General features: G+C 39.5%; 1 protein-coding gene across 4 annotated transcripts in view; it reads left to right on the top strand.

The window, feature by feature from the left end:
* Nucleotides 1-14,271, top strand: part of LOC128694842 (kinesin-like protein KIF20B) — a 276,960-nt gene that overhangs the window by 224,302 nt on the left and 38,387 nt on the right. For 3 of the 4 annotated variants that reach the window (XM_070094293.1, XM_053785169.2, XM_053785171.2), the window contains exons 31-32: nucleotides 5,353-5,514; nucleotides 8,870-9,024. In XM_070094293.1, the coding sequence (XP_069950394.1) occupies nucleotides 5,353-5,514; nucleotides 8,870-9,024 (317 nt within the window). The remainder of the gene's footprint in view (nucleotides 1-5,352; nucleotides 5,515-8,869; nucleotides 9,025-14,271) is intronic. The other variant, XM_070094292.1, reaches the window with a different exon arrangement.

Here is a 14,271-nt window from a genome sequence, read left to right as displayed (position 1 = left end):
AGACCATCAACCTAGGATAACTCAAAAAAATTCAGACAGTGATTTATTTCCATGTGGGTTGCTGGGGTGGGGAGGAAGGGATGGGTGTTGACACAGTGAGGGTGGTGAGTGGTGGTGGTGTGACACTAATTAGGCTGGTGACTCGGCATATTTACAAGTCCACCCCACACAACAACTATGAGCTTTACAGAAGCTGTAGCAGTTCTTGGAAGTGTCCAGTGACTTTGTGTGTATATATGTGATAGAAAAATAGTAATAAACAACATTTTTTATTGTTGGTTTGTATAAACATGTTATGTAAACAATATAATAACTGCTGTTATTGTGTAGCATACAACGAGTGAATATACATTCGATATAATTTATATTGGTCTCGCACGCCAGAAAAGTTATTTGAAGGAAGGAGAGAAGGAAGGAGGGAGGGAGGGAAAGTGGGAAGGAAGAGATGAGAAGATGGAATGAAGGGAGGAAGGTAGGTGTGTGGGGAGGAAGGGATGTGTTGTGGAAGGCAGTGAGGTTAGTGAGTGGTGGTATGATGCATCATTGTGACACGACACACTGGTGACTTAGCATATTTACAGGTCCACCGCCACACTACAAGCTTTCAGAACCTCTAGTAGTTATAGGAACCTGTCTAGTGACTCTGTATGAGTATATATATGATAGAAAATAGTAATAAACAACATTTTTTATTGTTGGTTTGTGTAAACATGTTTTGTAAACAATATAATGACAGCAAAGTTTATGCTGTTATTGTGTAGTATACAATGAGTGAGTATATACCAAATAGTCTTTATATTGGTCTCAGAAGCCATAAAAGTTACTTGAAAAAAATAAGAGTAGAGAAAGCAAAAACTATTACCAGGTGACCGGCAGTCGGCGATGTAGCCATATGCAGTTCAGTTTGTCAACTTCATGCCTCCATATCTCGGTAAGTATTAATGGCAAAAAAAATTTTTTTTTAGCCTATAAAATTTAGAAAAAAAGAAAACTATCTTTTCATAAGAATTTTTTTCTCTCTCGAATATTTACCGACCCTGAGAACAGGTTTGGGAGAGGGCCTGCTGACCCTGAAAGGGTTAAACTACTGTATAAATGTCAACCCATTCATGACTGCATATTGGAATGGCCATTTGGACAGGTATTGGATGACGACATCACTTGCTTACTCTTGAACATGGCAAAGAATCGAACATTTCTGCTACTGCTAATAATAATAATAATAACAATACGATAGAATTGAAGAAGGAAATTGTACAAAAAATACGAGGGTTGAAGCAGTGGTGGAGGCATCGCGAGTCAGTTTGGCTTTGTTTATGCTGGAGTGAGCATTAGCCTCGGTGCTCTTCCAAACATTTCACAATAATGCATTGTGTTTAATAATAATGATGATAATATATGTGCAGACAGTACAGGCTGTCTAATGTGAACAGGTTTATTGGTAATGCTGCAAGCGGGGTGTGAATTATAAACGTCTTCAGAGGCTTCTTACTTTATTTGCAAAGTCGTGGTGGGCACACAGGCTTGTGTTGTGCCCATGGCCCAGTTAGGGCCATCCCACGAGAGGAGAGAGCTACTAGGCCTTGGGTCTTGCTGCTTGGCCGCTGAGTGAGTGAGCGAGCGAGTGTGGGACCAGCTTCCCACAGACCTGGAGCAGGCCCAGAGGGCAGCACTTTAGTGGCACGAAATATGAACTAAGCTGGCAGACAGCATAGGCTGTCTGTGCAGACAGTACAGGCTGTCTACATACGTTATTAACCCTTAATCCCTTGACTGTCGCAACCCCAATTCCTGAGGTGTCTCCTAGTGTTGAAAATTTTTGAAAAAAAAAAAAATCTTATGAAATGAAAGAGAATCTTTTCCCAATGGTAATGACACCAAAACAACAAAATTTGATGGAAAACTTACAGAATTATGCTTTTGCAAAGTTAGTGACCTCAGCGATATTTACAAATCAGCGATTTCGCCCACTTTAAGCCTTATTTTCAGCTAATTCCATTGTTCCAGTCAACCAAACTCATAATTATTTCTTTAGAACTCCATTTCTTGTATCGATTGAGTACAAAAACTGCCCATTTACCGATGTCAACTACCCAATAACATGGTCAGAAATTTTCAATTTGGCCAATTTAACGCAAATTGAAAAATATGCCAATTTCAAAATAGGGTCCAGAATGAACAGTGCAAACATTCCTGGCTCTAAAATAACATTTTCTTTGTTCAGCAGTCACATCTCCAGGCTTCCCTAATATTACTCTTGCTTTCTATTTTGAATTTTTATTCAAACAAAAAATAGAAGATTCACTGTTATGCAGACTACTGCAATATTGTAATAATTGTATAAGTAATGTCACCCCATTCATGACTGCATATTAGAATGGCTAGTTGGACATTTATTGGACAATGACATCATTTGTTTACTTTTGAACATTGGCAAAAATCAAACATTTCCCCTACTTCGGGCTCCATTTCAAGGTTCTTTTTTTAGTAAAACCAGTCGGAATCACCTGTATTTCTGTAATGTGTTTTCCATTCTATCAAATGAGACCAAGAAAACGAGAATACAACCATAAATACTAGACGAAAATAAACCGCAAACTCGGTGTTTTAATCCAAAAGCATGGTTGTAGTTTATTTTCTCATTATGCACTGCGTGCTGCAGGATTTTTTTATATGGTGCACACTGACCACACAGACCCATTCTCTCATATGTGGGCCTACCAGCCTTCTCCTGCTTGATTTGAAGCCGCTAGAATTTTTGAGTATATATGTCAAACACAGTGGCTCGTAAGACGTATATATACGATCAAAACAGTGAAAGGGTTAAACTGTCCAAACGTAGATCTTCGTTGACGTGCATAGCGGTCCGACCTTGATTTTCTCCATTTGAAAGCATGTAAAATCGGACATAGATCTACGTTCGGAGCACTATGCACATCAACGTAGATCTACTTTTGGACAGTTTAAGGGCTTACAGTAATAATAATACAATCTTTTTTTTAACAAGTTGACCATCTCCCACTGAGGCAGGGTGACCCAAAAAGAAAATACATTCATCATTCAACACTTTCACCTCATACATAATCACTGTTTTTGCAGAGGTGCCCAGAACACAACAGTTTAGAAGCATATACGTACATATAAAGATATATAACATATCCCTCCAAACTGCCAATATCCCAAACCCCTCCTGTAAAGTGCAGGTATTGTACTTCCCATTTCCAGTACTCACTTCCGGCTATATAAAAATAACCAGTTTCCCTGAATCCCTTCACTAAATATTACCCTGCTCACACTCCAACTCATCAGGTCCCAAATACCATTTGTCTCCATTCACTCCTATCTAACACGCTCACGCATGCTTTCTGGAAGTCCAAGCCCCTTGCCCACAAAACCTCCTTTACCCCCCTCCCTCCAACCTTTTCGTGGCCAACCCCTACCCCGCCTTCCTTTCCCTACAGATTTACACGCTCTCCATGTCATTCTACTTTGATCCATTCTCTCTAAATGACAAAACCACCTCATCAACCCCTCTTCAGCCCACCTTCTCCTAATTTCCACACTCCAAATTCTCTGCATAATATTTACACCACACATTGCCCTTAGACAGGACATCTCCACCGCCTCCTTGCTGCAGCATTTACAACCTAAGCTTCACACCCATACAAGAGTGTTGGTACCACTATGCTTTCATACTTTCCCTTCTTTGCCTCCATAGATAGTGTTTTATTTTTCTCCACATATACCTCAGTGCACCACTCGCCTTTTTTTCCTTCATCAGTTCTATGGTTAACCTCATCCTTCATAAATCCATCCGCTGACACGTCAACTCCCAAATATCTGAAAACCGGACTTGAGTCCTGGAAATGGGAAGTACAATGCCTGCACTCTACAGGAGGGGTTTGGGATATTGGCAGTTTGGAGGGACATGTGTATTTTTATACGTATATACTTCTAAACTGTTGTATTCTGGGCACCTGTGCAAAAACAGTGATTGTGTGAGTGAGGTGAAAGTGTTGGATGATGATGAAAGTATTTTCTTTTTGGGGATTTTCTTTCTTTTTGGGTCACCCTTCCTCGGTGGGAGATGGCCGACTTGTTGGAAAAAAAAATCACCTTACTCTTTTCTATGTTCACATCCCTATCTAAGGCCTACTTTTACCGGGAAGTAAATAATAATACATGTTATTAATAATAATACGATAGAATTGAAGAAGGAAATTGTACAAAAATACGAGGGTTGCAGCAGTGGCGGAGGCATTGTGAGTCAGTTTGGCTTTGTTTATGCTGAAGTGAGCATTAGCCTCCATGCTCTTCAAAACATTTCACAAAAATTCATTGTGTTTGGTGCTTGTAGATAGAGTGCAACTGTTACATAATTAACCATGGGCCCAAAGGAACTTGCTAGTGCCAGCCCTTTGGTAAAGAAATTGAGAAACACGATAGAATTGAAGAAAGAAATTGTACAAAAATACAAGGCAGTGCACCGTAGTGGTTGAGGCAGTGGTATTTAATAACATACATGTTATTAAACCATAACATGTGTGTATATAGTACAATATTTTATGATGTTTTTGTGTATTTTGTGATTGTTCATGGTTCAACAAGTTAAGGAAGCAGTATTGTATTATATTTCCCTACAATATATTGGGGTACCAAACATTCGCGAGGCTCTTGATCCCCTAACCCTCACGAATGTTGAGGGAGACATGTATAAACATCTTGGCCATCTTGGAGGCACATCTTGACTAAATCATATTTGAGACTGACCAGCAACCTGCTCTAACATGCTAGCAGGTAGAAAGCACCACAGTCAATTGAAATTTTGAAATTCACGATGTATAATAGTATGCTACAAGACTCACGAAATCATAACGCAATTGCAAACAAACCACGGAATGGGTGGGATGTGAACCCATGGCAAGCTTTGCTTCTTTAGTTTCAAATATATACACTAATTGCAATGTACTTTACTGATTGCCAGGGTAGGGATCAACATCTCATACTTTTTTGTACCTCAAAGGATTTTGGATGCTGTCAATTGCAATACAATCTCTCATCACTTAATGACATACTCGTTTAATGACTGCTCAGACTTACGACCAGCTCTCTGACCAGCATGCATACCTAAGCAATGTATATTAGAGCTGATATCCTCTATTGTTTATTTCAATATATATAGTACACTACTGTAAAAACGTTTAAAAATATTCTAAAAATGTTATAAATGGTGCAGAGGCGACATTGTGGTCTACATTATATAAATACTGTATGTGAACTTGGATATTGATTATGAATGTGCAGGATGATTCTTAGAATTATTGATGTGACTAATCCTATATTTGATTTTAGGACACGCTGCATGTTTTGGACTCTTCATTGGGAAATGAAAGTAATTCTAACATGGTTATGGCTGCTGCATCTCCTAAGCCAGTAAGGATGTCCACCAAACCACAGAGAATGTCACGGCGTGTCACCCGTCAGGTGAAGCACAATGATTCTTTTGTTTATGAGGTATGCTGAATTTGAAATTTTACTCATGCTCCTAAATATATAAAAATAGATATTACATAATTCAAAAGTTGAGAAACATTGTATATTAAATTTACCTTTCTGTACTGTTAAAAATGGTACGTGATGCCAACCAGTAATTGGGATCTGTTCTTGAACCTTTGTCACTTTTGGAGTGACTGAAGTCCCTAGACAGAAATGTTTCCAATAAAATGTTCTGGTGTTTGCATTGTCTTTTTCTTCCAACTTCTAAAACTGTACCAGGAATGCACATTGAAAATGTTATCCAACCGTCATGGGACCTAAAGTTGTTACAGTGGGAAGTTGTTACTTAAATGTAATGCTATACTATGTCTTTCTGACTCAGAGAACCAGTCTTGTTAACATGAAGATAAATAAAGACTGATTAATTATGTTCTGTACCAAAACTAAGTTAATTGTATTCACAGCTGGTTAAATCAATGACATTTGAATAATTTTACACTATTTGATGTGCATGATACATAATTAAAAAAGATCCAAGGTAGCCACTGTCATGTGTATTTTACTACACTGTAAAACAGTGATCTTAACTAGGGGTAAATTTACCCCTTGAGGTAAAAAATTACATGGCAAGGGGTAAATATTGGATGTACCTGATGATTGAATAATTTTTTTTTCTGACCTTGTTTTTCTGTCCCTTTATGATAGGGATAAAATTTTTGGATGGAAGTAAGGGGGTAAATGGAGAAATACATCAAGCTGAGGGGAGGTTAATGATGGAGGAAAAGTTGAGAATCCCTGCTGTAAAACATGAGTTACTGTGCCACCTGCAGCCATCACCTGACACTGCAGTGGTTACCTGAAGCCGTCACCTGATACTGTAGTGGTTACCTACAGCCATTACCTGACACCATACTGGTTACCTGTGACAGTCGCCTTACAACAAGAGTTATTCCAGGCCCTTTATCCAACATTGGGCCCATCTTGGAGTATACAGCAAAAGTATGGAACCTGCACTTGCAAGAGCATGTTATGAAACTGGAGAAAGTGCACAAGTATTCAGCAAGGTTTGTTCCTGATCTAAGGGGCATGAGCTATTAGGAGACAACACCAAACAACATTGGAGGAGAGAAACATAGGGGACATAGCATTCAGAATCTCAGGGAAATACAGGGTAAACAGGAATAGGCTGTTTGAGAGGTGAGAAATGGGGACAGTGCTGGAAGTTACGGTGGAACCTCGGTTGTCGTCATTAATTTGTTCCAGAAAGTCTGACAAAAACCAAATTCGATGAAAACTGAAGCAATATTTCCCATAAGAAATACTGTAATGTAAATCCAGTTAATCTGTTCTAGACACCCAAAAGTAATAACAAAAAATACATTTTAAAGAGAATAACTATAGTTTGACATACAGAAAACAATGAGAAATAAATATGAAGGACTATTGAAATGGATAAATGAACATTTAACATCACTTCTACATTTATTAAAGACTTGTTGGCCTATAGAAGATTGTGTGGAGGGGGGAGGGAGGAGAGGTTACCTCTACCACTATCACCCTCTACCATCACAACCACTACCATCACCACCATCACTACCACACACTACCACCATCACTACCACCATCACTACCACCCTCTACCACCATCACTACCACCCTCTACCACCATCACTACCACCCTCTACCACCATCACTACCACCCTCTACCACCATCACTACCACCCTCTACCACCATCACTACCACCCTCTACCACCATCACTACCACCCTCTACCACATCACTACCACCATCACTACCACCCTCTACCACATCACTACCACCCTCTACCACCATTACTACCACCCTCTACCACCATCACTACCACCCTCTACCACCATCACTACCACCCTCTACCACCATCACTACCACCATCACTACCACCCTCTACCACCATCACTACCACCTTCTACCATCACTACCACCCTCTACCACCATCACTACCACCCTCTACCACCATCACTACCACCCTCTACCACCATCACTACCACCCTCTACCGATGAGAAACAAAGCCAGACTGACTCAGAACGCGTGGGATGCTTTGTGTGGGCACGGGCGGACACGTTTGGTACGGTGGACCACTGTCAACTCTGAAAACAGAGGTGATGAACAAAAATTGGGACAAAATTTTGATGAAAAAAGTCATTGAAAACCGAATTCGACGAAAACCAGGCAAACAAAAACAGAGATTCCACCATACTTACAGATGACCCACAGTGGTTGGAAAGTGGAATGATCTTGGTGAGGCAGTGGTGGAGGCTAAGAAGGAAAAAATCTGGAGAGTGGCATGTTAAGAAGCAGGGACAAGATTTGAGAATCAACCCCTGCAACCACAAATAGGCAAGTACTATACTGGCTGGCCACCTGCAACCACCATTTTATGGGTTGCCTGTGGCCATCAGATACTGTACCATTTGCAACCTTCACTGGCTGCCTGCAACCTTTGCTTAATACTGAATGATCAAGCCTGCAGTGATCAACACCAATACCCACCTCTTATTTGTAATAGATCATTAGTGACTCCTATGTATCATACTTAACTTTCATGAACATAAAATATATTTGGTAATCTCTCCAGTTTGGCATGTTAATACTGTAGTATTCAGCACAGATTCAAAGAATCTGTGTACTCAAGTGGGAAAGCATGCAGAAATGTTGTGGTCTTATCAGTGAAGTGACAATCAGTGGTACAAAGTCACTGAGTTCATCACAATGTTGGTCCAGCCATTTTTAATTTAAAAGAGAGAAGGCACAGCCAGTATTTTAATAGCTATTGGCACATGTGTTACATACCCACCAACTTAAAAATGAGATGGACTTGTGAAAATAGCAGGATCCGCTTGTACATGTTCAGGCATTTTGAGTGGTTGTACCAGCACCATTCCTGAACCCTTTCATGAAACATGAAAAAGGTTTTCACTATAAACTCTGCAGAATTTATACTTGGACATAGTGAAAAGTAGAGCAAGAGCAAGATTTCATTAAGGTTATGGAGAATTGGGCTTGCAAAATTGTAAACAACTTGCAGAATGGAGTGAGCCTGCGTGGTATATAGGATAGCACACTGGCCTAGCTTTAGGATTGGCTTGTCATTGGTTCAAACTCCACTCTCTTCATTGAGTTTTGGAGTAACTAAGTTGTCATGAATATCAACGTTAGAGGCACACGGAGAGTTGACAGCTTTGGCTGATAAGGGCTCTGATAAATTGTAGGGGGGTGTTTTATCAATTGAATTGGGTTTTACATGGATTTGTTTATACAGATAAGTGAATACTTCCATAAGAACATCTTCCAGGACTATTAATGAGCTGCAGTAGCATTTATTTTTTTTAATAGGATAATCCTGAGGTATTCAGTGAAAATGATGACGACGTCTGGCAGCCTTCAGCACCCACCAAGAGACAACCACAACGTACCCGCAAGCCCAAGGGAAACAAGTCCAAGCCACAAATTACAAATCCACATCTAAAAGATCAAGAGAACAATAGCAGGTATTTGTTTATACACCCCTTTAATTTTCCATATTTTTCAGTATAAAGTGAAATACATGTAATTAAATATTTTCTTGAGCAGATACGGTTTTGTATTACACTGAGCTTTGCCTCTTGTAGAATCGTGAAGGGTGCATACAGGGATCCCCGATTTACAAATATGTTATTGAAAAGCATTCATTACATTGAACTTATTGCTCCAGATACCTATTTTATAATTAGAGATGTGTTCCCAAACAATATTTTGTATGCAGTTTACACTGGTAAAGCATAAAAAAAAACCTAGCTGGTGGAAAAATGACTTGCAGATAATTCTTGCACCCTAGTTATTAGAGGCAAGATTTCTTGACTAAGTGTGGCGTTTCACTCTCGCTCTGTTTAGTATGAAACAATACTGGTCTGCATTTGGAACGTTTTTAATTTTTATTTTTATTTATGGTTGCATTCTTACATATTCTTGGGCTGCTGACTGTAAATATCTAAATCATTTTGCTTTATCATGTGAGGATTTTGAATAAAATACAAATTAATGATAAAAAATGTGAATTTTTAATAAATTCTTAATTTATTAACCCTTTGACTGTTTCGGTCGTGTATATATACATCATACGAGCCACCATTTTTGAGTTACATATAATCATAAATTCTTGAGGCTTCAAATCAAGCAGGAGAAAGCTGGTAGGCTCACATGTGAGAGAATGGGTCTGTGTGGTCAGTGTGCACCATATAAAAAAATCCTGCAGCATGCAGTGCATAATAAAAAAAAACTCCAGTCATGTTTTTTTGCATTAAAACACCAACTTTGTGGTGTATTTTCGTATAGTATTTATGGTTGCACTATTCTCATTTTCTTGGTCTCATTTGATAGAATGGAAAACATAGAAATAGAGGTGATTTTGATTGGTTTTACTATGAAAAGAACCTTCAAATGGAGCTCAAAGTAGAGAAAAATTTTGCTGATGTTCAAAAGTAAACAATTTGTCATTGTCCAATAAATGTCCAACTAGCCATTCTAATATGCAGTCATGAATGGGTTGACATTATTTGTACAATTATTACAGTAGTTGCATAATAGTAAATCTTCTATTATTTGAATAAAAATTCAAAATAAAAGGCAAGAGTAATATCCGAGTCCGAGGGGCCTGGAGATGTGACTGATGAACAAAGAAAATGTTATTTTAGAGCCAGGAATGTCTGCATTGTTCATTCTGAACCTCATTTTGAAAGTGTCATATTTTTTAATTTTCGTGAAATTGGCCAAATTGCAAATTTCTGACCACGTCATTGGGTACTTGAAATTGGTAAATGGGCAGTTTCTTGTACTCGGCCGATATTAAAAACGGAGTTCTAAAGAAATAGCTGTGAGTGGTCGACTGGAATTAGCCGAAAATTGGGCTCAAAGTGGGCGAAATCGCCGATTTGTAAATATCGCCAAGGTCGCTAGCTTCGCTAGAGTGTAATTCTGTCAGTTTTCCATCAAATTTCGTTCTTTTGTTGTCATTACAATCAGGAAAAGATTTTCTATCATAAGATTTTTTTTTTTTTTTTTTTTTTTGCGACCCCAGGAGACACCTCAGGATTTGGGGTTGTGGCAGTCAAGGGGTTAAAATTAGGCAAGTAATCATGGAAAAGTACATTCTGTTAGTTTTAAGAACATTATCACTGCTTTTGCAGAGGTGCTCAGAATACAACAGTTTAGAAGCATATACGTATAAAGATACACATCATATCCCTCCAAACTGCCAATATCCCAAACCCCTCCTTTAAAATGCAGGCATTTTACTTCCCATTTCCAGGACTCAAGTCTGACTATATGAAAATAACCGGTTTCCCTGAATCCCTTCACTAAATATTACCCTGCTCACACTCCAACAGATCGTCAGGTCCCAAGTATCATTCGTCTCCATTCACTCCTATCTAACACGCTCATGCACGCTTGCTGGAAGTCCAAGCCCCTCGCCCACAAAACCTCCTTTACCCCCTCTTTCCAACCCTTTCAAGGACGACCCCTACCCCTCTTTCCTTCCCCTATAGATTTATATGCGTTCCATGTCATTCTACTTTGATCCATTCTCTCTAAATGACCAAACCACCTCAACAACCCCTCTTCTGCCCTCTGACTAATGCTTTTATTAACTCCACACCTTCTCCTAATTTCCACACTCCGAATTTTCTGCATAATATTTACACCACACATTGCCCTTAGACAGGACATCTCCACTGCCTCCAACCGTCTCCTCACTGCTGCATTTACCACCCAAGCTTCACATCCATATAAGAGTGTTGGTACTTCTATACTTTCATACATTCCCTTCTTTGCCTCCATAGATAACGTTTTTTGACTCCACATATACCTCAACGCACCACTCACCTTTTTTCCCTCATCAATTCTATGATTAACCTCATCCTTCATAAATCCATCCGCCGACACGTCAACTCCCAAGTATCTGAAAACATTCACTTCTTCCATACTCCTCCTCCCCAATTTGATATCCAATTTTTCTTTATCTAAATCATTTGATACCCTCATCACCTTACTCTTTTCTATGTTCATTTTCAACTTTCTACCTTTACACACATTCTCAAACTCATCTACTAACCTTTGCAATTTTTCTTTAGAATCTCCCATAAGCACAGTATCATCAGCAAAAAGTAACTGTGTCAATACCAAAACTGTTGTCCAGAGGGCTGAGGAAGGGTTGTTGAGGTGGTTCGGACATGTAGAGAGAATGGAGCGAAACAGAATGACTTCAAGAGTGTATCAGTCTGTAGTGGAAGGAAGGCGGGGTAGGGGTCGGCCTAGGAAGGGTTGGAGGGAGGGGGTAAAGGAGGTTTTGTGTGCGAGGGGCTTGGACTTCCAGCAGGCATGCGTGAGCGTGTTTGATAGGAGTGAATGGAGACAAATGGTTTTTAATACTTGACGTGCTGTTGGAGTGTGAGCAAAGTAACATTTATGAAGGGATTCAGGGAAACCGGCAGGCCGGACTTGAGTCCTGGAGATGGGAAGTACAGTGCCTGCACTCTGAAGGAGGGGTGTTAATGTTGCAGTTTAAAAACTGTAGTGTAAAGCACCCTTCTGGCAAGACAGTGATGGAGTGAATGATGGTGAAAGTTTTTCTTTTTCGGGCCACCCTGCCTTGGTGGGAATCGGCCGGTGTGATAATAAAAAAAAAATAAAATAAATAATTTAATCCCACCCCTCTCCCGAACACCCTAGCATTTACTTCCTTTACAACCCCATCTATAAATATATTAAACAACCATGGTGACATTACACATCCCTGTCTAAGACCTACTTTTACCGGGAAGTAGTCTCCCTCTCTTCTACACACACTAACCTGAGCCTCACTATCCTCATAAAAACTCTTTACAGCATTTAGTAACTTACCACCTATTCCATATACTTGCAACATCTGCCACATTGCTCCTCTATCCACTCTATCATATGCCTTTTCTAAATCCATAAATGCAATAAAAACTTCCCTACCTTTATCTAAATACTGTTCACATATATGCTTCAGTGTAAACACTTGATCTACACATTCCCTACCCACTCTGAAGCCTCCTTGCTCATCCGCAATTCTACATTCTCTTACCTCTAATTCTTTCAATTATAACTCTACCGTATACTTTTCCTGGTATACTCAGTAAACTTATTCCTCTATAATTTTTACAATCTCTTTTGTCCCCTTTCCCTTTATATAAAGGGACTATACATGCTCTCCGCCAATCCCTAGGTACCTTCCCCTCTTTCATACATTTATTAAACAAAAGTACCAACCACTCCAACACTATATCAATATGAATCAAATCAGATGATTTTATTAAAAAAATATGCTCCTAATGGTATGCCTACATATTGAATCAAAGCAAAGGAAGGAGGACTGCTTTGATTTTCGCTTGTGTTGTGCATCGAGACCATTACATTTCAATGACCAGCAGTAATCCACCATCATGCTGACATTCCATTTGCCCTGGTATCAAGTTTCCATGGTGCAAATATCCTGAGGGAACCGTTGTCCTTGTTCCTCACTGTAGTCCCTACAATTGTTGGGAATATAGTAAAGATGTCAGTGCAAAAGGTGCATCTTCACACTCATTCTAGACCCAAGTTGTTGAAAACTTGAAATCAGGTCTCGGATCATTTTTTCGTATTCAGGGGAGTGCCTGTTTCCCTGGAAGTTATGGACAATCTGCTTGAATGAAATCCAGGCATTCATCTTGACACCTGCTAATGCTTCATCAAAATGCTTATCCTTCATCAATTCCTGAATCTGAGGGCCAATAAAGATACCTGACTTTAGCTTGCCTTCACTTATACGAGGAAACGTTGACTCTCGGTTCTTGAAAGCAGTTCCAGTCTTGTTCAAGGCCTTCACAAAAATTTCATAAGCCCTAATTTGATGTGGAGTGGTGGCAGCAGAATTTTCTTGGGGTCAACTAGTGCCACAGTTTTCACATTGTGCTTTCCGGGTAAGAAGCTGGTTCTTGGTGGCTAGTCTTTTTATTCATAGTGCTGGCTGTCTGTCCTACTTTCCCAAAGACACGGAAAACAGGGATGCTTGGTGTATCTGCCTTGAAGACCTAGTAGGAGAGCAGTAACATTTAAATCAACACAAATGAGAAAATTGTGATTCTTGTACTTGATTGCAGATATTAGTGTCCATATATTTGTGTAAGTTTCTGACATTTGGACACAGGCCAATTGGCACAGATGCAACTGTGTTGCCATTGTATAAAAGTACAGCCTTTAAACTTCTTTTAGAAGAATCAATGACGTCTCCATTCATCTGCTTTGTGTGACATCCCCATTTGTTCAATAAGACCAGAAATATTTGAACAGAAAGCTAAAGATTCTTCTTTGTCAAAGAACTGAGTGAATTCCACTTCATGATGACAGTACCAAGCTAATGTTGTTCCAGGAGCTAGAAGCCTGTGTTCCTTCAGTCTAGAGCCAATTAACTGTGCACTTTCTTTTGAAAGGCTAAGGTCTCACCAAGTCATTGAGCTTAACTTGGTTGAAGGGTTCGGGATCATCATTTGTTGGTGGTTCATGGTCTACTTCCATCTCCTTAGAATCACTGATATCAGACTGATGAAATTTGCCATGTCTCAGGTGACAGGTGCAGGAATATCTTCAGTGTGTGGAACAGGCCTTATTACTGAAAGAATATTTGGGTATATGCAATCTTTAGTCTTCTTGTTGAATCCAGCTACTTTAGTCATACAAAAGTAGCAATCATGATG

This window comes from Cherax quadricarinatus, chromosome 45, assembly GCF_038502225.1.
Source record: "Cherax quadricarinatus isolate ZL_2023a chromosome 45, ASM3850222v1, whole genome shotgun sequence".
NCBI classification, from domain to species: domain Eukaryota; kingdom Metazoa; phylum Arthropoda; class Malacostraca; order Decapoda; family Parastacidae; genus Cherax; species Cherax quadricarinatus.
This window is presented reverse-complemented; position numbering and strand designations above follow the sequence as displayed.